The sequence below is a fragment of the Odocoileus virginianus genome, chromosome 28 (assembly GCF_023699985.2).
Source record: "Odocoileus virginianus isolate 20LAN1187 ecotype Illinois chromosome 28, Ovbor_1.2, whole genome shotgun sequence".
Taxonomy (NCBI): Eukaryota; Metazoa; Chordata; class Mammalia; order Artiodactyla; family Cervidae; genus Odocoileus; species Odocoileus virginianus.
In genome coordinates, this window is record NC_069701.1 from 42,715,273 (window position 1) to 42,737,348 (window position 22,076).

Here is a 22,076-nt window from a genome sequence, read left to right on the forward strand (position 1 = left end):
ACCTTTCATTGCAGGCTTTGATGGCCATGCTAGAGTTTTAACAGCGGTCATTTCTGTTTTTCTCAGAAATACACAGCACAGTGTTTAGGGGCATATGGGTGTAGAGTATGCAACCTACTCTCAGTTCAGAAAAAAACGTGCTGTGACTATACATATAGAAAAGGGGTGCTAATGGTCCAGTAAGTGGGCAAATGCCAGCAATCAGTGAATCATATCTCAGTCAATGGTCTGTGCGTGTTTTCTATCTCATTGTTAATCTTACAGTTTTTCTGTAACTAAAAATCACTTCCAAAAATCACTTTCAATCACAATTGAAAAAAAACCCAAACTCTGAGGCATCCCAGTGGTTCTCACTGTGCAGTTTTGCAACACCCCCCCCCCAACAAAAGGGGGCATTTAGCAAGATCTAGACATTCTAGTTGTCATAACCTAGGGACGCTGCTAGACATCCCACAACGGTAGCCCCCCTCCACAAAGAATGATCAGCTCCAAATACCAGCAGCGCCTCGACAGAGAAACCCTGCCTCGCTCGGCTGACGCGATGGAAGATCATGCTGCCAGTGACGGCTGCCAGGTGCCGGAGTGGCCCTGCGGAAGGTGGGCTGGCAGTCCCCTCTGAAATGAGATACATCCCCTATAATACTGGTGTCACGGGCCAAGTCGTGTGCCCAGATTTCAGAAGCGGAAGCTCTAAAAGTCGGCACCTTAGAATGTGACCGTATTTGGAGACAAGGCCTTTAAGGAGACGATTAAGTTAAATGAGGCTGTTACTAAATGAGACCGGTGCCCTTATAAGGGGTTTGGACACACAGACACCGGAGACGCGCAGACACAGAGGAAAGACCACGCAAGGCCATGGCAAGAAGGCCGCCGTCTCCAAGGACAGAGCGCCCAAGAGAAACCAACCCTACTGACCCCTTGACTTCCAGCTTCCAGCCTCCGGGACACTCAAACTTCCGCTGCTTCAGCCACCTAGTCTGTCATGTTCTGTTACGGCAGTCTCAGAAAAGTAACACATTCTGGAAATTACCATGGTTAGTAGCCCTCCCTTATTCACCAGGGACACCTTCTAAGGTCCCCAGTGGATGCCTGAAACTGAGGATAGTACCAAACCCTCTATGTTTTCTCTTATACACATACAACCTAAAGTTTATATATATATAATTGAACTATAGTTGATTTATAGTATTGTGTTAGTTTCAGGCATACAGAGAAGTGATTCAGTCATATACAGAATATACAAATCCATTATATACAAATTATATACAAATATAAATTTACAAAGTTTTACAAATTTACAAATATAAATGTACAAGTTATATACAAATATAAAATCTCTTTTTCAGATTCTTTTCCATTATACGTTATTGTAGGATACCGAGCCTCATCCCCTGTTCTATACAGTAAATCCTGCTGCATCCGCCTCACATACAGTGGTGTGTGAGTCCTGTCCTCCTGATTTACCCTCCTGCTTTCCTCTTGGTAACCACAGGTTTGTTCTCTATGGCTGCGAGTCTGTTTCTCTTTTGTAAATAAGTTGGTTTGCATTGTTTTCTGGATGCCACATATAAGTGATGCAGTATCTGTCTTTCTCTGAGTTACTTCACTGAGTATGATAATCTCTAAGTTCACGCATGTTGCTGCAAATAGCTCTATTTCTTTTTACGGCTCTGCACTATTGCATCATGTATACATTCCATGTCTTCATCTACTCATATGTTGATGGCCGCTTAGGCCGCTTCCATGTCCTGGCCGTTGTAAACAGCGCTGCAGTGACCATTGGGGTGCATGTATCTCTTCAAATTATGGTTTTCTCTGGATATATGCCCAGGAGGGGGATTACTGAATCATATGCTAACTCTAGTTTTAGTTTTTTATTAAGGGATCTCCATACTAAATATAATAAATCTTACATTTAAATTATATCATAATTTAGATTGTTTGATGTATAAATTAAGCATAGTAAGAGATCAACAATAATATAGAATAGCAATATACTGTAATAAAAGTTATGTGAATGTGGTCTCTCTCAAAATATTTCGTTGTACAAATGTAATGCCTTTTCCATCTTAAGCACATATCACGCACTGTAAGTTGCAGTTTGAGGTGTGACAGCAAAATTAGCACAAAATTCTTTCTCCTTCATTCTTTCATGGATAGAAGATTTGTTCTTAGCACAGAGCTTAGCAGTCTCAGCATACAATTTTTTTTTCTTTCCTTAAAAAGTTGAAAACTTTCACCTTTTTGCTTAAAGGAAACACTTTATGGTCTCTCTTTGGGACATCAAACTGCCAGCATGGCTTCCTTGGTTTCGGGAGCCTTTGTGAAATAAAACAAGGGCCACCTGGCAACTTCACGGAGGTCCATCTGATAACCAGGAGAGCTGCTAAGTCACCAAAGGACAGGACGCGTTGGACAAGGGGGTGATTCATATCCTGGGGGGGCAGAGCGGGATGGGACAAGGCTTCATCATGCTTCTGAGACGGGCACACAGTCTTATGGATTGCTTATTTCTGGAAAACTTATGGATCGTTTATTTCTGGAAATTTCCATTTAGTATTTTTGGACCATGGCTGACCACGGGTAACTGGGACTGTGGGAAGCGAAACCACAGATGATGGGGGCTACTGTACTCGTGTGTAGGGAAGGGGGGCTCAAGGGAGGTTTTTAGAAAATCTGCCAAAACCTGATGCAAAATGGATTCTCAGCAACAGGGAACACTGTGGCATGTACATACCAAGGGGAATAAAGGAGAGATTTAAATTTAATTTTTTACTTTTTGGCTGTGTGGCAGGTGGGATCTTAGTTCCCCAAACAGGGATTGAACCCACATCCCCCTTCATCAGAAGCATGGAATCTTAACCACTGGACTACCAGGGAAGTCCTGAGGTTTAAATTTTGGAATGAACTGTTCTAGCATCTTTGGAGGGAGTCTTATTATGTTACTGAATGGGAAAGATACAGAAAAGCATATATGATACAATCCCATGTGTTTGGAAATCCATGATAAACCCCTTTTAAATCATGTATACTTAGTTCATTGTATATTTTGAGCACTGGGAAAAACATGAGAATAAATCTTAGATTGTTAACATAGTTCAAAGAAGTAAGATAACCAAGCAAACATGCAAAAGAAAGGACTGCAGAAAAACATACATTAAAGGAGACAAAACCAGTCAATCCTAGAGGAAATCAACCCTGAATATTCATTGAAAGGGCTGATGCTGAAGCTGAAACTCCAATAGTTTGGCCACCTGATGCGAAGAGCTGGCACAATGGAAAAGACCCTGATTCTGGGAAAGATTGAGGGCAGGAGGAGAAGGGGGCAACAGAGGATGAAATTGGTTGGCATCACCAACTCAATGGACATGAGTTTGAGCAAACTCTGGGAGACAGTGAAGGACAGGGAAGCCTGGCGTGTTCCAGTCCATGGGGTCCCAGAGTCAGACACAACTTAGCGACTGAACAACAGGACATATCTGTAGAGTTATAGGTGTACTGTAAAGTAATGAAACAAAGCAAAAAGAAAAAAGATCAGCCCTGGGACCTGTGGCATGAGGAGCTGAGTGGAAGGCAGGGAAGGGGGAGGGGGGTCGGAGCAGAGGCCAGAGACCCCAGCCTGCTGGCTCCAGGCCGGCGCTGGGGGGCACCTGTGTGTCTTTGCTCACTGGGTCATCACAGCACTCCTGGGCACAGCCCTGTCAGGACCCTGACTTCATGGATACAGAGACCGAGCACAGAGAAGGCAGTGGCTGAGCTGGGCTTCGGCCCAGGAAGGGTGGTTCTCAGATGGCTCCCGGCCAGTCCGTGAATATGCCACCTGACTTGAAAACATAATTGTGAAGGCAGGATTCACCATTTCAGAATTTGGCAAATGTGTTAAGATTAAAAAATAAAAATAAGGAAGGTTGGAGCAGATCTGAATGACACGATGAGTAAGTATGTACGTACGTGTCTGTGTTTGTATAGGAGAAGGAAATGGCAACCCACTCCAGTGTTCTTGCCCGGAGAATCCCAGGGACAGAGGGGCTTGGTGGGCTGCTGTCTATGGGGTCGCACAGAGTCGGACACGACTAAAGCGACTTAGCAGCAGCAGCCACAGCTGTGTGTGTATGTGTGTGGTATTATCCATCTCTGTGTACACTTTATTTGTGTGTACAAATAAATATGTTACGTCCTACAAATAGAAAATGTACTGTCTTAACTTAGGTCCACGGGACACTTACAAAAGCAATGATTTTATTTTTGTACTTTTGGACAGAAAGAAAATCTTCATGCAAAAAAGTAGAGATTTCACAGGCCACATCCTCTCACTGTAAGCCTGGTTAAAATGGAAATAAATAACAGTAATAAAAAATGTACTGCTTAAAAATTAAGAAAACATTTCTTAAAAGAGCACTAGATTAAAGAGAAAATCAAAACATAAAAACTACCAAAAAAGCAATGAAAAGGAACATATTGCACAGTAAGATCTATGTGCCATAACTAATGCTGTAATCAGAGGAAAATTTATAACCTCTAAAATGCTTCTTAAAAGAAAGACTAATTAACCATACTGTTACTCCCAATTAAGTTAAACAGTAATAAGGTTAACCAGGAAGGGGGAATTAATAGACATAAAAGCCCCAACTGGTGAAGTAGAAAACAAAAGTAGCAAAAAAGGTAGCTTTCTGATAATGAGTGTAATAAATAAGATAGATAACTCTCTCATGAATTTGATGAAGGAAAAAGGACAAAACTATAAAAGCTCAGGCAAGGGAAAAGAGATGAGAGATACAGAAGACATAAAATCACTAAAAGAGACAAATAGTTGTTACCAAATGGCAACATAAATCCTTGAGGAGTTAAATAGCAATGAATAAATTACCCCAAAAGATGCGGTAAATTTATTTAGAACGAATTACCATAAAACAGACTAGGAGGAGACTAAAGATCTCCTTTAAAACATGGCTTTACAACCAGATAGTTTTACAACTTAATTCCAATATTCAACCTTTAAAGAAAAGATAATTGCAAAGTTCTTCAAACTGTTCCAGAACACAGAAAAAAGCAGACAGTTTCACGGTTTCAATGGGTGTTTAACAGATACACGATACTATTTTTAAGCAGAGCTCAACCGAAGATAGATCTGTGATTTGCTATCTTTTGCTATTTAACAATTGCAGAAATCAGTATCGTGAAAATGGATCATTTTGTAAATGTGTAATATCAGTGTAGAATAAAATTCTGTAAGGGTTTGAAGGGTATATGCATTTTCCATTTCACTGAAATTATCTTGTCTCCATAGAGGTTGTAGCAACTTAACCTTCCAACATCAATGACTGAGGTGGAGGCTGTCCAGATAATTCACCCATAAAGTATTATCAACTCTTTGATGTTTAATAATCAGAGAAGCTAAAAATTCCATTGCTGCTTTAATTTGCATTTCTTGTATTGTAAGTGAGGTTCTCAGCATCACTTCATTAAGAATGACTGGTATTTTCTTTTCTGAGAACTGTTTTTGTGTATTTTGTCTTCATGATTTATAAGAGCTTCTTAATATATTGATGAATGCACCCTATGTTTGTGATATGAGTGGCAACTATTTTCCTCAAGATATAAATTTTAAAAATTATTTTTGGGGACTTCCCTGGTGGTCGAGTGGTTAAGAATCTACCTTACAGGGCAGGAGATGTAGGCTTGATCCTTGGTCAGGGACCTCATGGAAGCAGAGAGATTCAGAAGAGGTGGCGAGAATACACAGAAAGTTGTACAAAAAAGGTCTTAATCACCCAGAAAACCATGATGGTGTGGTCACTCACCTAGAGCCAGACATCCTGGAGTGCAAAGTCAAGTGGACCTTAGGAAGCATCACTATGAACAAAGCTAGTGGGGGTGATGGAATTCCTAAAAGATGATGCTGTTAAAGTGCTGCACTCAATATGTCAGCAAACTTGGAAAACTCAGCAGTGACCACAGGACTGGAAAAGGTCAGTTTTCATTTCAATCCTGAAAAAGGGAAATGCCAAAGAATGTTCAATTGCACTGATTTCACATGCTAGCAAGGTAATGCTCAAAATACTCTAGGCTTCAGCAGTGTGTGAACCAAGAACTTCCAGGCGTACAGGCTGCGTTTAGGAAAGGCAGAAGAACCAGAGATCAAATTGCCAACATTTGCTGGGTCACAGAGAAAGCAAGGCGATTCCAGAAAAACACCTACTTCTGTCCCATTGACTGTGCAAAAGCCTCTGACCAAATGGATCACAACAAACTGGAAAGTTCTTAAAGAGATGAGAATACTAGACCACCTTATCTGTCTCCTGAGAAACCTGCATGCAGGCCAAGAAGCAACAGTTAGAACTGTACATGGAACAACTGACTGATTCAGAATTGGGAAAGGAGTATGACAAGGCTGCATATTGTCACCCTGCTTATTTAACTTATGTGCAAAGTATATCATGTGAACTGCTGAGCTGGCTAGGGCATAGGCTGAAATCGAGACTGCTGTGAGGAGTAGCAGCAAGCACAGACACAGATGACACCACTCTGATGGCAGAAAGTGAAGAGGAACGAGAGAGCCTCTTGGTGAGGGTGCGAGAGGAGTGTGAAAAAAACTGCTTAAAACTCAACATCCTAAAGACAAAGATCATGGCATCTGGTCCCGTCACTTCATGGCAAATAGGAGAAAAAGTGGAAGCGGTGATAGACTTTATTTTCTTGGGCTCCAGAATCATGGTGGATGGTGACTGCAGCCTTGAAATAAAAAAGATACTTGCTCCTTGGAAGGAAAGCTATGACTAACATAGACAGCATATTAAAAAGCAGAGACATCACTTTACTGACAAAGGTCTATATAGTCAGAGCTACAGTTTTCCCAGTAGTCATGTATGATGTGACAGTTGGACCGTAACAAAGGTTGAGCACCAAAGAACTGATGCTTTCAAATGGTGGCGTTGGAAAATCTCTTGAGAATCTCTTGGACTGTAAGGAGACCCAACCAGTTCATCCTAAAAGAAATCAACCCTGAATATTAATTGGAAGGACTGATGCTGAAGCTGAAAATCCGGTACTTTGGCCATGTGATGCGAAGAGCCAACTCATTGGAAAAGACCCTGATGCTGGGAGAGACTGAAGGCAAAAGGTGAAGGGGGCAGCGGAGGATGGGATGGTTGGATGGCATCACCGACTCAATGGACATGAGTTTGAGCAGACTCCAGGAGATAGTGAAGCACAGGGGAGCCTGGTATGCTGCGGTCCATGGGGTCGCAAAGAGTCAGACATGATATAGTGACTGAACGACAGCATGGAATTAAGATCCCAACGCGGCGGAGCAACTAAGCTTGCGTGCTGCATCTACTGAGCCCTGAAATCACCAAAGAAATATTTTTTAAAAATTACTTTTGGTATTTTTCTGCTAAGCCAAGTATATTTTCTATATTTTTTCATTAAAGTGTAATTGACATACAATAAACTGCACGTTTAATATATACAATCTAGTAATTTTTGACATTCGATGAAACCACTCAATACTCAGTGTGTTGAACACAGTCATCACCTTCCAGAAGCTGCCTTGTACCTGCCTCCTCCCAACAAGGTCCCCATTCCCCCCACCCCATCCCAGAGCAACAGTATGTGCTATTTTCTGGTCTGGCTTCTTTTACTCATCATCATTATTTTGATGTTCATCTAGGCTGCTGCTTCTTATTTTTGAGTAGTATTCCACAATATGGATATTCTAAAACCTAAATTACCCAAATGTTGATGGGCTCTGGGGTGTTTTTCCATTTATCATAAAACAGCTATGAACATTCAATGTATAAGTGCCAGTTTGTGCATCTGCTGTTATTTCCCCTGGACAAATACCTAGGAATAGAATGTCTGCATGATGGGCCTGTATTTAACATTTTGGGAAATGGCCAAACTGTCTTCCAAAGCAGCTACACCATTTTGCATCTCACTAGGAGAGTATAAAGGTTCTGCCTCTCTACCAACACTTGGTATGGTCAGTCTTCTTAATCTAGCCAATACAGTAATGTGCAGTAGTATCTCATTGTGGTTTTAATTTGCATTTCCCTAATAGTTGCCCAGATGGCAAAAAATCTGCCTGCAATGCAGGAGATCCGGGTTTGATCCCTGGGTCGGGAAGATCCCCTGGAGGAGGAAATGGGTACCCACTCCGATACTCTTGCCAGGAGAATTCCATGGACAGAGGAGCCTGGAGGGCTAGAGTCCATGAGGGTCGCAAGAGTCAAATAGGACTGAGCGACTAACAATTTCACTTTCATAATAGCTTCCCAGGTGGCGCTAGTGGTAAAGAATCTGCCTGCCGATGCAGGAGACACAAGAGATGCAGGTTTGATCCCTGGGTTGGGAATATCCCCTGGAGAAGGAAATGGCAACCTGCTCCAGTATTCTTGGGCTTCTCTGGTGGTTGAGATGAATCATACTGCAATGCAGGGGATCTGGGCTCCATCCCTGGGTCAGGAAGATCCCTCGGAGGAGAGAATGACAACCCACCCCAGTATTCTTGCCTGGAGAATCCCATGGACTGAGGAGCCTGGTGGGCTACAGTCTGTGGGATCACAGAGTCAGACACGACTGTGTGACTAACAACCAGTGTTCTTTCCCGGGAAATCTCACGGACAGAGGAGCTAGGCAGTCTGTGGGGTCTCAAAGAGTCGGATACATCTGAACAACTGAGCACAATCATGATGCTGAGTATCTTTTTATATGCTTGCCTATAAATCTTCTTTGATGAAGTTTCTGTTCAAAGCTTTTGCCCATTTTTATTTGTTGTCACTATACAGTCATAGGGCCTCCCTGATAGGTCAGTTGGTAAAGAATCTGCATGCAATGCAGGAGACCCTGGTTTGATTCCTGGGTTGGGAAGATCCACTGGAGAAGGGATAGGCTACCCACTCCAGTATTCTTGGGCTTCCCCTCGTGGCTCAGCTGGTAAAGAATCCATCTGCAATGTGGGAGACCTGGGTTTGACCCCTGGGTCAGGAAGATCCCCTGGAGAAGGGAAAGGCTGCCCACTCCAGTATCCTGACCTGGAGAATCCTGTGGAGTGTGTGGTCCATGGGGTCGCAAAGAGTCGGACAGGACTGAGCAACTTTCACTTCATCCAATCCTAAGTGTCACTCATATATTTTGGATACAAGACCTTTAATAGATGTATGGTTTGAAAATACTTCCTCCCAATTTCTGGTGTGTCTTTTCATTCTCTTAGTAGTGTCTTTCAAAGCAAAGGTTGCAATTTTGTTAAGTTCAATTAATTTGTTCCAATGATGGCTTTTGCTTTTGGTGCCATGTCTAAGAAATCTTTAACTCAAAGTCACAAAGATTTTTTTCCCTTATGTTTTCTTCCATATTTTCAGACTTTACATTTAGATCTATGACAGACTGTGAGTTAATTTTTATATATGAGATGAGATGTACAGCCAGGTTCATTTGTTTGGCAGATGCATATCCTGTTGTTCCAACCCTGTTTGTTGGAATGACTATCCTTTCTCTACCAAACTGCCCTTGTATCTTGGTCAAAAGTCAGCTGTCTGTAAATGCACAGGCTTCTCTGGGTTGCCTAGGCTGATCTGTTGGCCTGTTTGCTTATCTTGATGCAAGCACACTGCTGGTGCAGTGCTCCGGCTTTCTTCATTTTCAAAGTTGTTTTTGTGTTCTAGGTCACATGCAGTGTATTTCCGTGTGAATTTCAGAATCAGTTTTGTTAATTTCTGTAGTGAGTTTGGAACTCTTCCCCAGTTTTTAATTTTCCAGAAAATGCTGTCTAGAATCGACTTTATTTTTTCTTAAATGTTTGGCAGGATTCAGCAGTAAAGCCACGTGGTCCTGGAGAATGTCTGGGGGGACGTTTTGAACTATAACTTTGATTTTATCAGCAGGCAGAGAACTCTTTGGGTTATCTATCTTGAGTAGTTTACATCTTTCAAGACATTTTCCCATGTCATCTGAGTTGCTGAATTTAAAGACTGGTCCCTTATGATCCTCCTTACATCTATAGAATCTGTACCGAATCTTGCAGTCCTGATACTTCATATATTCTCTCTTTTGCTCCAGATATTTCTGGGTAGAGGGTTATCAACTGTTTTGATCTTCTTTTTAAAAAATCACATTTTCGTTTCATTATGTACGCATTTTTGTTTTTGTGTGTCCCACTTCACTTGTTTTTGCTCTGACCTTTATCATTTTCTTGTTTCTGCGTCTTTGGGGCTGAGTTTGTTCCTCTCCCCTGGTTGCCTGCGGTGGAGTGGAGGCTGGCTGGGCTCCGCTCTTGTCTAGTGCACGTGTCGGTGCTGCCCTTAACAGAACCTACATATTCTGACACGCCGTACTTTTTTTTCCATCAAGTTGAAAATATTTTCTAGTTTTCATTTGGATTTCTTCTCTGGTCCTGTGCTATTTGAAGCATGTTATTTAGTTTCCAAATATGTGAGGATTTTCCAGAGGTCTTTTTATTATTGATTTTCAATTTAATTCTACTGTGGTCAGAGGACATACTGTATATATCACTTGAGTCATTTACAATGGGTTGGGACTTGTTCTGTGGTTCAGAACCTGGTTCTATCTCGGTAAATGTTCTGTGCGCCCTCGGAAACAGTATGTGCCCTGCTTCTGCTAGAAGGATTGTTCTGTGAGTGTTCGTTGGGCCACCTTGGTTGAAAGTATTGTTCTGAGCTCCATCCGATGGCTCAGAAGGTAAGAATTCTCCTGCAATTCAGGAGACGCAGGAAACATGGGTTCAATCCCTGGGTTGGGAAGATCCCCTCAATAAGGAAATGGCACCCCACTCCAGTGTTCCTGCCTGAAAAATCCCATGGACAGAGGAGCCTGGCGGGCTGCTGTCCATGGGGTCGCAAAGAGCTGGACACGACTGAGCAGACATGCACACTTATCCTTACTGCTTTTCTGTCTACTTGTTCTATCGGCTTCTGAGACAGCTGTATTAAAATCCCCAGTTCTAATCCTGGATTTGTTTCTTTCGCCTTTTATATATCATTCATTAGTTTCTCCCTTTTGGCTACTGGACTTAAAGTCATATTTAGATATGCTGTACCATCATATAAATCAGTAATCATCATTAAATACTTTGTAGATTATAGGATCTGATACAGAGTGTCTTTGTTCTTATTTTTCTAAATATTCTCTAATTGGGGATTTTATTTCTTCTTTGTCAGAGTTTAAAAGCCAGCAACACCACCAATCGAAACAGTAAATTGCTGAATCCAATTTCAGCAAAATCAGAAACTCGTCAGGGAATCCCTGCCCACTGTATTTCCAAATCACACTGCAGACCCTTCCGAAGACAGACCATCAGGAACATGAAACCACATGTGAGTGGACAGAGCAAAAAACCCCTTCTACAAGAATTTAAAGCAATACTTGGAAATGATCGTATCACAAGCGATAGAAGTAGGAACAATACTGGATAGTGTAGGCGGAACAGGTGTGTCTGTTCTTCACACTGAGGAGACAGGACATTTGTCCAGAGCTTAGCAGTTGCTCTCTGGGCGCTGAGACAACCAGGGCTTGTTTTTCTTCATTGTTCTCTTGTGTACATCTCATAGGTTCACAAGGAGCATATGCCACATTTTTAATCAGAAAAAAAAAGAAATTCTTGAAGTTTGGCAGTGGACAGCTTTTGGTCATGAAGAGGTGGGCAGTGGCGAGGTGATCTTTGGGTAAAGGGGCCCTGGTGGGAAAGCCTGGCCGTGGTGCAGATGGGGTGCCTCACAGGGCCAGGGGGCAGAGCGGGCAGATGCATCAGGGCCAGGTTCTCACGAGACACCCGGGGCATCTGGGCAACAGCCCAAGGGGATGGGGGTCCCAGGGCGCTGAGCGGGCCTGAGGCAGGTACCCTTGGTAACCTGCTCACTGGCTGCCTAGGGCAGATGACAGAGGGGAAGGCAGTGAGGAAGAGAATGCGAGACCATCCTGGCGAAGCCCTGGGGCTGAGAGGAGGGGCCGGGGGTGAGGGACAACGAGAAGGCTCTGGCCCAGGAGGTGAGGACATGCCCACGGGGCCCATCTGGAACCCTCACACCTACTGGAGGGGTCACAGGCCCACCTGGAACCCCCACACCTACTGCAGGGGTCACAGGCCCATCTGGAACCCCCACATCTACTGGAGGGGTCACAGGCCCACCTGGAAGCCCCACATCTACTGCAGGGGTCACAGGCCCATCCGGACCCCCACATCTACTGGAGGGGTTCCAGGACCCAGCCTGCAAGACCTCGTGGGACCCCTTCCCCATGACCCCAGGGCTGCGTGAGTGATGTGTAGTGACCGGAGCCAGGGGAACGCGACACCCTCAGACCAGGACAGACAGGTGGACACCAGGAGGGCACCTGGAATCCCGTTCTCGTGCTGAACACGGCAGCTCAGACCCGGGTGAGAGCAAGGTGGCACATGGCCAGGATGCTGTGGAAGGAGCACCTTGTCCTCACAGCCATGCTGCTTCCCAGGCCACTGGCTTCAGGGTAACCAGGGCCTTGTTACCAGCACATACCCCTGGCCTCCTCATAGCATTGTGACTCAGTATCTGAGGCAGGGTTCTCCAAGTCTGTGTTAAAAGTAGAATTCAAGGGACGCACAGAGAGGCTCCAGCCCGGAGCGTCCCCTCCCAGCCTCCACCCGCAGGGACGCCCCGCCTCTCTCATCAGGAGCAGCCCAGTCCGTCACCAAGAGGAGGACCTCCGTTTCTGGCAAGAAGAGTGAAAGCGTCTCTCTGCAAGTTCCGGAGCAGAGCAACCTTCCTGCGGGCACTGCGGTGCTCCCCTGGCCCTGGGGACGTGTCCTCCCAGGGGACAGGGCAAGCAGGTGGGCCTGGCTCTGACCACAGGCTGCCCGGGCCGCCCCCCGAGCAGCCGCAGTGTGGACCACACGGCCCCCCAGAGGGGAGAGGCTGCACCTGAAACCACGCGCCAGGAACTGGCAGCTGAGGCTCCACCTCGAAAAGAGGAACCAAGAGCCAAAGGCGGATGCGGACAAAGCCACAGGGAGCCCGAGCAAAGCCTCGCCCCGGCCAGCAGTGGGGAGCGCAGCCATCTGCCGCAGGCTGTCTGCCTAGAGGGCAAGTGGCGCGCGAGCTCAGACCCGCTCTCACAGGGCCTGTGACGCCGGCTGTCTGGGAGGCCCCACCCCTATACACCCACCCCACGCAGGTCCTGCTGTGCTTCACGGGGCCGCCTCTCCAGAGCAGTGTCCCCTCAACCAGAGCCCAGAGGAGCCCACCGACACAAAACGTCTACAGTTGCCACCTCAGCCCAAGAGGAGGCGAGCATCGGAGAGGCCACTGTGAGAAGAATCGGACTCCTCCATCAGCGCAGCTGATGCTGCTCCAGGACGGATAGGGTGGGGTCAGCACGTTCAAGGGGCTCAAAGCTGTGACGTCAGACACGAGGAAGATACAGGATGCTAAGACCGAGCAGATGAGACCCTCACATGAGGACACACAGCAGAGATGGAACAGGTGGAAACTGAGACGCCAGACGGCAGTCCCTGAGGGTATCGCGCCGCGGCAGACAGGCCGCACGAGAGGCAGCGAGGCGCGCTGCCCGGGAGGGCCGGGCGGACGCTTCCAGGGGAGACCAGAGCAGTCAGGGCAGGCGGCAGCCCGTGACACAGCAGGGCTGAGCTGCCCCATGATGGAAGACACAGACCCTCAGCGTCAGGGCCCGCAGCACCTCGTCATGAAACTACAGAACACCAAAGTCAAAGAGAAGGTGTTCAAGGTCGTCAGGACAGAAGAAGGGTCACCTGCAGACGACGGTCAGCTCAAGAGGGCACACCAGCTGGGAGCTGGCGCTGGACTTCCCGCCTGTCCAGAGAAAATGCAGATCTCTCATATCCTACGGCGGAGAAGGAGATGACAAAGAGATATATATATATATATATATATATATAAACTGACTCACTTTGCTGTGTGTCTGATACAGTGTACATCAACTATGTTTCAATTTTAAGTTTTTTTTAAAAATTAAAGAAAATATAGATCTCAACTTGTATTGTTCTAGCAACCTAGACCATGGTTCAAGAGCAAAGGTAAAATACAGAAATCTCAGACAAGCAGACACCGAGTAGGCCGTCGACAGGCGGTCCCAGAAGAAAGCACCGGCCTTAGGAAGAAGGACATGAAGCTCCAACCGAGACACAGAAAACGGGCCAATCTGTCAGCAAACACGAGCCGCCACTGCAAACAGTGAGCCGCTAATGCCAAGGGCGGTCTGCAAAGTCAAAACGCCAACACAGCGCAGAAGGCCACAGAACAGGCGGGTGCCGGCGTGAGAACCCGTCCGCCCCTGCTCGCTGCTCAGGCGGCTGGAGGCGAGGGAGGCAGGCAGCAGGCCGGCCATGGTCAGTACCGGGGGGGGGCTCACACAGCCCCCACACGTGGGAAGGCAAGAGGCTGGACTTGGCGGTGGGAGACGGCGTGAGTGGGAGCCGCAAACCCCCAGAGCAGGCGAGGTCTCTGTGTATCGCCGTGGTCCCTCCATAGAGCGGGCACGCAGGCTCCCGCCCTTCACTCTCTGAAATTCTCTGTCTGAAGTCCTTGTGATCAGAGCAGACGGCTCGGTTCACCCGGGGACGTCACGCTGCCCCCAACTCCGCCAATACCCGGGGAGCCCCCCAGGCCACAGGTCCCCCCTCCAGCTGGTTTCTGCCTCCTTTCCTCCTCCCCCACCGTGACACCATCACTGCAGGCTCCCAGCCGACCTGCCCCAAAGTCCCACCCGAGGGTACTGGCCAAGTCCTGCTCAACGCTCCACGGGTGCCACCCCAGGAAGCCCCACGGGGCTGACTGTAGCCGCTCCTGCTCTGGGGCCTTCTACCATCTGGCCCATCCAAAGCCTGCTGGCCCAGGTCATGACTCAGGCCCAGGGCACCGGCCTGGTCAAGGTCACGAGTAGAAACAGACCCTGCACGTGTGGGAGCCCTGCAGGAAGGAGGCAGGAGGAAACCACGGGAAACCGGGTCCAGGTCACGGGACGGAGGAACAGCCAACCCCCGAAGACCTCTGTCCAAGACAGTCCTGCGCTCACCGCGCCCTTCCTCGGCCCTGCAGATGGGGCCTGCTGCCGGGGATTAGAGCAGATTCATCAGGGCTCTGGGACCCACAGACCGGCTGTGCTCGGGACCCGGGGCCCCAGAGTCACAGGACAGGAACCCAGAGCAGTGCCGGCCCAAGACAGAGAGCCCTGCCTGCGGTGGGGAGAGGCGTGCGGTGGACGCTCCGTGGGGGGGCAGGTACCATGGGCAGGGCTGGGGGGTGCGTGCCACGGGTAGGCGCTGTGTGTGGAGTGGAGAGGTTCAGTCCAAGTCGGGGTCCGGCATGGGAGTGGGCTGCAGCCTAGTGGGTGGTGCCCAGCGTTGGGAGTGGGGCTGCGGGCCTGTCCCTGTGACGGAGTCAACTCCGGAGGAGCACCCCTGGTCCCTCCCCAGGGCTCCCCAGAGCTGCCGGGCGGGCGGGGAGGACCGAGGAACCTCAGGGACCGCTCGGGCGGGGCCGTTCTGTGTCCCCGGGGCCCAGCCGACAGCTCAGGCTCCAGAAACCCGGTGGTTCTGGCTGGGCGGACTTATCTCGTTGGCAGGGAAGGAGAAGGCCCTCTGTGCGGGGGGCGTCCCACGGAGGACACCTGCCTCCCGGCCCTTGTCCCTCATTAACATTCCGCAGGCGGCTCAGAGGACTCCACAGCGCCGCACGGGCTGAATGGATGCCGCGTTTCGGGGGCTCCGTGTTCAGCCAACAGCGAGCGCGGCTCCGCCCCGCGCCGACCTGAGCATTAGCATTCGCAGAAAGCCCCCATCTGCGTGGCGACAATGGTCCTGCCCCAGATCCGGACGGCGGGCACAATCGTCCTTTGTGCCCATGGCAGCGGGCAGGCGGGTGGCACGTCCCAGGGGCCCGACGGTATGTGAGGAGACCCCGGGTACCCAGGCTGGGTCTTGCACTCCCAGCTTCCCAAAGAGGATGCCCACAGACAGCCTCAGGGGTGCAGAGGGGCCGTGGCTCCTCCCAGAGCACCCCCCGCCCTCCGCCGGCCATGCCCAGACAAGGAGGACGCGTCACGGGTCAGCCACCCCCAGCGGACGGGGTGCCAGGCACCCATCAGCACCACACGGGCTTGGGACCCCCAGCCCCACTCCACCTGGGACAGGGGTCCACGTGAACCGTGAGCCCCTTCACTCCACCAGGCCTGGGTGCCAGGCATATAGCTCGGCTGAGGCAGGGCCTGGCTCCCCGAAACCCAGCGCCCAGGGCAGGGCAGGGCAGGACTTCCACGAGCGACAGGGGCCCGCTCTGACGGGGCAGATGTGGCAATGCCAGCGGCCCCCAGGACGAGAGCGACTGGTCGGGGGACGCGAGGCCGTCCAGACCCCCCCAAGGCCCCGGCAGCCCTGCTCAGAGCTGAAGGTGGGCCTGCCCCCACCCCCACCGCAATTGGGGGCTCCTCACCAGCGTTGTCGTAGCCGTCTACTGAGAAGGGCTCGGGCCTCCGGTCCTCCAACACGGGGTCGTAGGTGATGTGGGGGACCGCCAGTGTCTTCTCGCCTGGGCTCACCCCATTGTCCTTGTCCAGTTTGAACTTCTTCTTCTTTACCTAGAAAACCAGATGACAGGAGTGGTCGGGTCCTGGGCGTCCCCTGCCGGGCCCTCTGCTGATGCCCGACCACTGGTAGCAACACTCTCGGGGCACCTGCCCAGGCTGGGCACCAGGACCCTCACACACTGGCAGGAGGGCTGCAGCGTGGGTGCTGCCAGCGGTCCCCTGGGAGCTCAGAGCCCCCGGGGCAGGCGGACAGCAATGAGCAGACAGTAAGCAGACAGAACACCGCGGGGCAGGGACAATGCGGGCTGTGGCCGGTGGGGACTCAGAGCCCAGGGAGCGGGCGCACAGACTGAAGGCAGGAGGACACGTCTCTGTGGTGGTGATCGGGAGGAAGCCAGCCAGCCAGCCACGCTGGGGTCTGGGAGAAGTGTTGGCAGAGGAAACGGTGGGTTGCAGAGGCTTCGCAGGCAGCCAGTGCCTGGGGGACCGCATCTCTCCAGGGCGGTGTGGGTGCAGGTCGGAGGGAGGGCGATGCTGGGCTGGCTGCCCTGTTCTCTTGGGACTCTCGCCCAAGCCTGCCTCAGCTCCCTTATACCGAGACCCCAGGACCCTCTTCTGTGAGACCCCAAGACCCTCTTCTCTGAGACCCCCAGACCCTCTTCTCTGAGCCAGGCAGCCAGAGCTGCCCTGCCGCTCACCTGCCCGGCACAGACAGCCCAACACCAAGGCCCCATGGAGAGCCCCCCACCCCGGCAGGGCTGGCCAGAGTCCAGCCGGGCCTGTCCCCATCATCCTCCTTTGGACCTTCCCAGCACTGGCCTTGGTGTGGCCAGTCCCGGGGCCAGACCTGGGCCACCCAGGTGGCGGGAGCCCAGCATGGGGCACACTCCTAGGGCCCATGACGATGCGGCTACACTGGACTGAAGGCTCAGGGACAAATTCTGGCCGGGACGTGGCTTCCCCCCAACTGCGACCCGGCGGTTACCATGGCGGACTTCTTGGGCTTGGGGCTGGGGGACAGCAGAGTGTGGTTCCGGGATGGCTTCCGGACGTAGATCTTCCAGGTGGAGGAATCCGGGTTCTCCGCTGCGTAGCACCGCCACGCCGTCTGAAACCAGCGGGAGGGGGCGGCCGTCACCCGCGGGCCCCGCGAGTGCAGCCACACTGCCTGCGGGGCCCCGCTGCTGGCTAGGCCTCAGGGCGTCCTGCCCACCAGCCCCTTCCCGAGGCTGGGGGTCTGCTCCCACCTCCCCAGGGGGGCACACAGTCAGACAGCACAGAAGCCTGTGAACCCGCGTCCCTCTGTGTCCAGCCCCGGGCACGCCACGATGGGGCACTCGCAGGGAGCGCCGAGGGGCAGGGCCTTGGGCTGGCAGAGGCAGAACTGAGTGTCCAGGAGGCCGCATCCCCCTTCCAGGGACCCGCAGTTTCTGGGAACCTCCAGACGGCGTGTGGGTGAAGGCCTCAGGCCTAGAGACCCTCATGGCAGCTGCCACGTGGGGTAAGCTGAGGAAGGGGGGTGTTGGCGATGACAAGGGCAGCCAGGAGTTCATAGGGTGCCGCTGGCCATGGGCGCCAGGGAGATGCGGGGGGGATGCACTCCTGGGCAGTGATGCCCCTGCGACCAGAGCCGGGCGCCGCGCCCCGGCCCCCCAGGCAGGGGTGGGCTTCCAGCGGCCCCTCATCCCCCTCCAGGCCTCTCCCACCTCCTGGGAGGCGCGCGTGAGGCTGCACACCCACCCCATGGGGAGTCCGTGAACCCCCTCCTGCAGGGAGGCCATTTGCCGCCTGATTTATGGTCTCCCTGAGAGAGGCTGTGGGGCCATAAAACCAGCTGCAGGGGCCCGAGCCCCCAGCCCGGGGGCCGCTGCCTCCACTTCCTTCCTGTCCAGGGTTAGCGTCCGGCCCCAGACCGTGGTTCCGGACAGGCTCCAGAGGGACAGGGCAGAGGCTTCCACTGGGCTGCGGCAGCTGCTGCAAGCCGGGGGGCCCTGCAGCTCTGGGTGCCCGGGCCGCCCTGCTGGGCACGGGGGCCCGTGGCCGGGCGGACGGGAGATAATGACCCTGCTGCCGGCGCCTGCCCACCACGCCGCCACAGCCCCGGGCCCGCTCCTGCCGCCCCTGGCTCTGGGCACCCACTGCAGGCGCCTGCCCACCACGCCGCCCACAGCCCCGGGCCCGCTCCTGCCGCCCCGGCTCTGGGCACCCGCTGCAGGCGCCTGCCCGCCACGCCGCCCACAGCCCCGGGCCCGCTCCTGCCGCCCCTGGCTCTGGGCGCCTGCTGCCGGCCGCCTCGGGGCTGCACTGTCTTCCAGGGGTCCTTGTGCCGAGGCTTCACCGGCACTGAGAGGCCGGCCGCGCTCCAGGCTGTTCCTGCCACCCACGCAAAGGGGCTCAGGGCCGCCTGTCTCTGGGACCTGCCTCTCCCCACTGCTGTCGGGCTTGGAGCCTCGTCACGGAAGCCCGGGGGGCGGGGGGACAAGGGGCCTCAGGGCAGTTGCAGCCCCCACCGCGCCCCCAAAGGCCCGGCGCTCTGAGCCCCGGCCCCGTAGGGACGCGGGCCTCTGGGAGGTGAAGGTAGGTCCAGAATGTGGCCCGTGCTCCTGAGTCACCAGGCCCCAGCCTGGAGGACCAAGCCCCGTGGGTGCTCAGAGGCAGGCCCTGACTCCCAGAGGGACGGCCCCCCGCTGACCCCCACTTCCCTCCCAGACCTGCCCCCACGCAGACGAGGGTGAGGGCACACACCAAGGCGGCCACTGCAGCTGGAGGCCCAGAGGAGTGGGCACAGCAGGGCTGGCCAGGCTGCGTCCTCGTCCCTGAGCCCAGCCCACAGGACCCGTGCCTCCCACCAGCCAGCATCGTCCCACAGCTCCCGGGACGGGTTACACCAGGTGGGCGAGTCTGTGCCCTGGCCCGCTGCACTTCCACCCTCCAGAGGGCCCATGGGAGAGGGTCCAGCCGCTCTGGGGGCCGAGGGCCGCACCCAGTTCCCCAAGCAGACACAGCATGTGTTCCCTGGGTGACAAAGGCGCACGGATGACCAGACGACAGTGCCAAGGCCATGGGGGCGTCACCTGGATGAGCGAGGCTGCCGCCGGGATCTGCCTGTTGAAATGCTTCTGTCTCTGCTTCTGCTGGACCTTCAGGGCAAAGCCGGAGCCAAGAATCCCCTGCAAGGACAGAAGGCAGGCTCATGCCCTGCAAACGTGGGAGTGGGAGGCAGGCTGGGTGCCCTGGTCCTGGCTCCGCGCTGCGGGCCCCGCAGACCAAGTCAGTGCCTCCAGAGCCCCTGCGCATGGTGAGCAAGCTGGGGGTCTGAGTGTGCCATCTGTGGGTATCTGCTCACAGGGCGGCCCCCAGCTCTGCCAGCCCCCAGAGCTCAGAGGAGGCTGAGGGGCCATGGAGACGCCCACCAACCCAGAGCACCTACCGCCGGGAGTGCAAAGAAAGAGATGGCGAAGACAGAGAAGCAGGAGGCGATGGTCTTCCCCACCCACGTCTGTGGCACCTTGTCCCCGTAGCCGATGGTGGTGACCGTGACCTGCGGGCAGGAGGGACAGCAGGCGGCGGTCAGCCCCAGGACCTCAGGACGGGCGTCTGTCCGGCTGGAAGCCCCTCCACCCGAGACCTGCCGTGCGCAGAGGCCAAGGAGAGAGATCCGCCCGATGGGCCGGGCAGCTCAGAGGCCAGAGCCCCAGTCCACAGGGTCTGGTCCCCCAGACTTAACGCTGCAAAGGAAGCAAGTCCACGGCATGTGCACGGGCGCTCGGCCTGCCCACGCCACCCCACCCCGTGTCTAAGGAGGCCCACCACCCAGGAGGCCCGGAGCCACCCCCCAAGGCCCATCCTCCACAGAGAGCCTGGCCACAGATGGCATGCCGCTTCCAGACGCCAGCCTGGGCAGCAGATGCTTCATGCACCCTTTTCTCTGGGAGAACCAGATGAGCCTTCTTCTCCACTGGGGGGGGTGGTCAGCTATCCGTCCAGGGCATGCGCCGGGACAGCGGGGTGGAGGCCGCTGCCCCCCACACCCCCCATCCCACCACAGGCTCGCCTGCTGCTGGCATCTGAGGCTGGCTCCCGGAGCCCTGGGGCCCACCCTGGCTGTACCTGCCTGCACCAGAGCCCGGGCCGTAGGCTGCCTGCTGGGTTTTCGAGGAGTGGGCTCTGAGCCTGGCAAGGGGACCCAGGGTGCCCAGAGTCCCAGCTCGTCCCATCAGCACATGTACCCAGCCCTGTGATGGGTGGCTGGGCCTCCCCTAAGCCAGGCCCCCCGAGCCAGGATGCTCGGTGAGCTCTGCAGAAGGGTCTGCACGTGTCCACGCAGATGAGATCAGCACAGGTGTCCACACGGAGACGGGCACACGCAATGGCTCGGAAGCCCAGGGCAGAGGCAAGAGGCCCCGGAACCAAGAGGGACCAAGAGTCTGGGCTCGGGGGTTGGGTGAGCACCACGTGCGGGAAGCCAGGTGTCCCCCACCCCCTGGTGCAGGGCACGCTCCGGGCTCCTCAGACCCTGTCACAGACCTCCTTTGTCAAGTTAACGACATCCTTCCAGCTCTCGGAGGAAACGGCCCATCCCCGCAGAGCTGTTTGTTTTTCCTGAATTCACAGACACTAGCAGCTCAGGAATGGGCTGTTTACGGCCTGTGTGCTCGCCCCCGACGGCAGGCGATCCGGGATGCGGAGCTGCACGTCCCCCCGACGGCAGGCGATCCGGAATGCGGAGCTGCACGTTCCCCGGGCACAGACCCGGGGAGGCGCCTCGGCTGGGGTCTCTCCTCCAGGACGGGAGACTCCAGAGGACCTGCCTGTCCCCCCAGTACATCACACAGGTGTCACTCTATTTCCTCTTTGCTGAAGCCGCCTCCTGGACGCCAGCAGGCTGTGGGGGACGTGGGAGGCCCAGCCTAGGAGCCCGGCTCCACTGGGAACGTGGTCAGCCTGCCGCCACCCCACGGGCCATGGCCATTTGTCCAGGGCGGGAAGGGGCAGCCAGGCGTGGGGGCGAGGACAGAAGTGGACCCGCGGTGCTTGTACTGGGCGGGGGGGCGCCGCTCTGTCCAGCCAAGGTGCAGCCACGCTGTGAGTTCCGGACCATCTGGTGGGGTCTCACCCCTGCTGAGTGCGCCGGCTGGCACCAAACCAGGGGTGTACGTCCCCAGCTCCTCACTGTGATGCCAGGGTGGGGGGGCAGAGGGCAAACCCAAGGCTAGAGGCTGCCACGCTGGGGGGTCCAGGCCTCACGCAGCCTCAGGGAGGAGGCTGGAGAGACGGAGCCAGGGAGAGGGTGGCCCTGGGAGAGGAGAGGTGCAGAGAGTGGGGCAGGGGCGGGGGGCGGCAGGGCTGTCTCAGAGCGGCAAAAGGTGGGCACAGCAGTCCCGGGGCCCAGCACCCATCACCGTGGGGCTGCCCCCAGAGACCCCAACCCGGCTTGGAGGGACAGCGGCCAGCATGTGAGGGGCCCACCCAGCGAGGCTTGCAAACTCAGGGTAAAAACAAAAGCAAACACCCCCCCCCCCCAAACA

At 53.5% G+C, this 22,076-nt stretch overlaps 1 protein-coding gene across 3 annotated transcripts in view; it reads right to left on the reverse strand.

Moving 5' to 3' along the window:
• Positions 1–22,076, reverse strand: part of KCNQ1 (potassium voltage-gated channel subfamily Q member 1) — a 364,068-nt gene that overhangs the window by 240,813 nt on the left and 101,179 nt on the right. For all 3 annotated transcript variants that reach the window (XM_070457845.1, XM_070457847.1, XM_070457844.1), the window contains exons 7-10: positions 19,979–20,089; positions 19,623–19,718; positions 17,534–17,656; positions 16,455–16,599 (exon numbers count right to left, since the gene is read on the reverse strand). In XM_070457845.1, the coding sequence (XP_070313946.1) occupies positions 16,455–16,599; positions 17,534–17,656; positions 19,623–19,718; positions 19,979–20,089 (475 nt within the window). The remainder of the gene's footprint in view (positions 1–16,454; positions 16,600–17,533; positions 17,657–19,622; positions 19,719–19,978; positions 20,090–22,076) is intronic.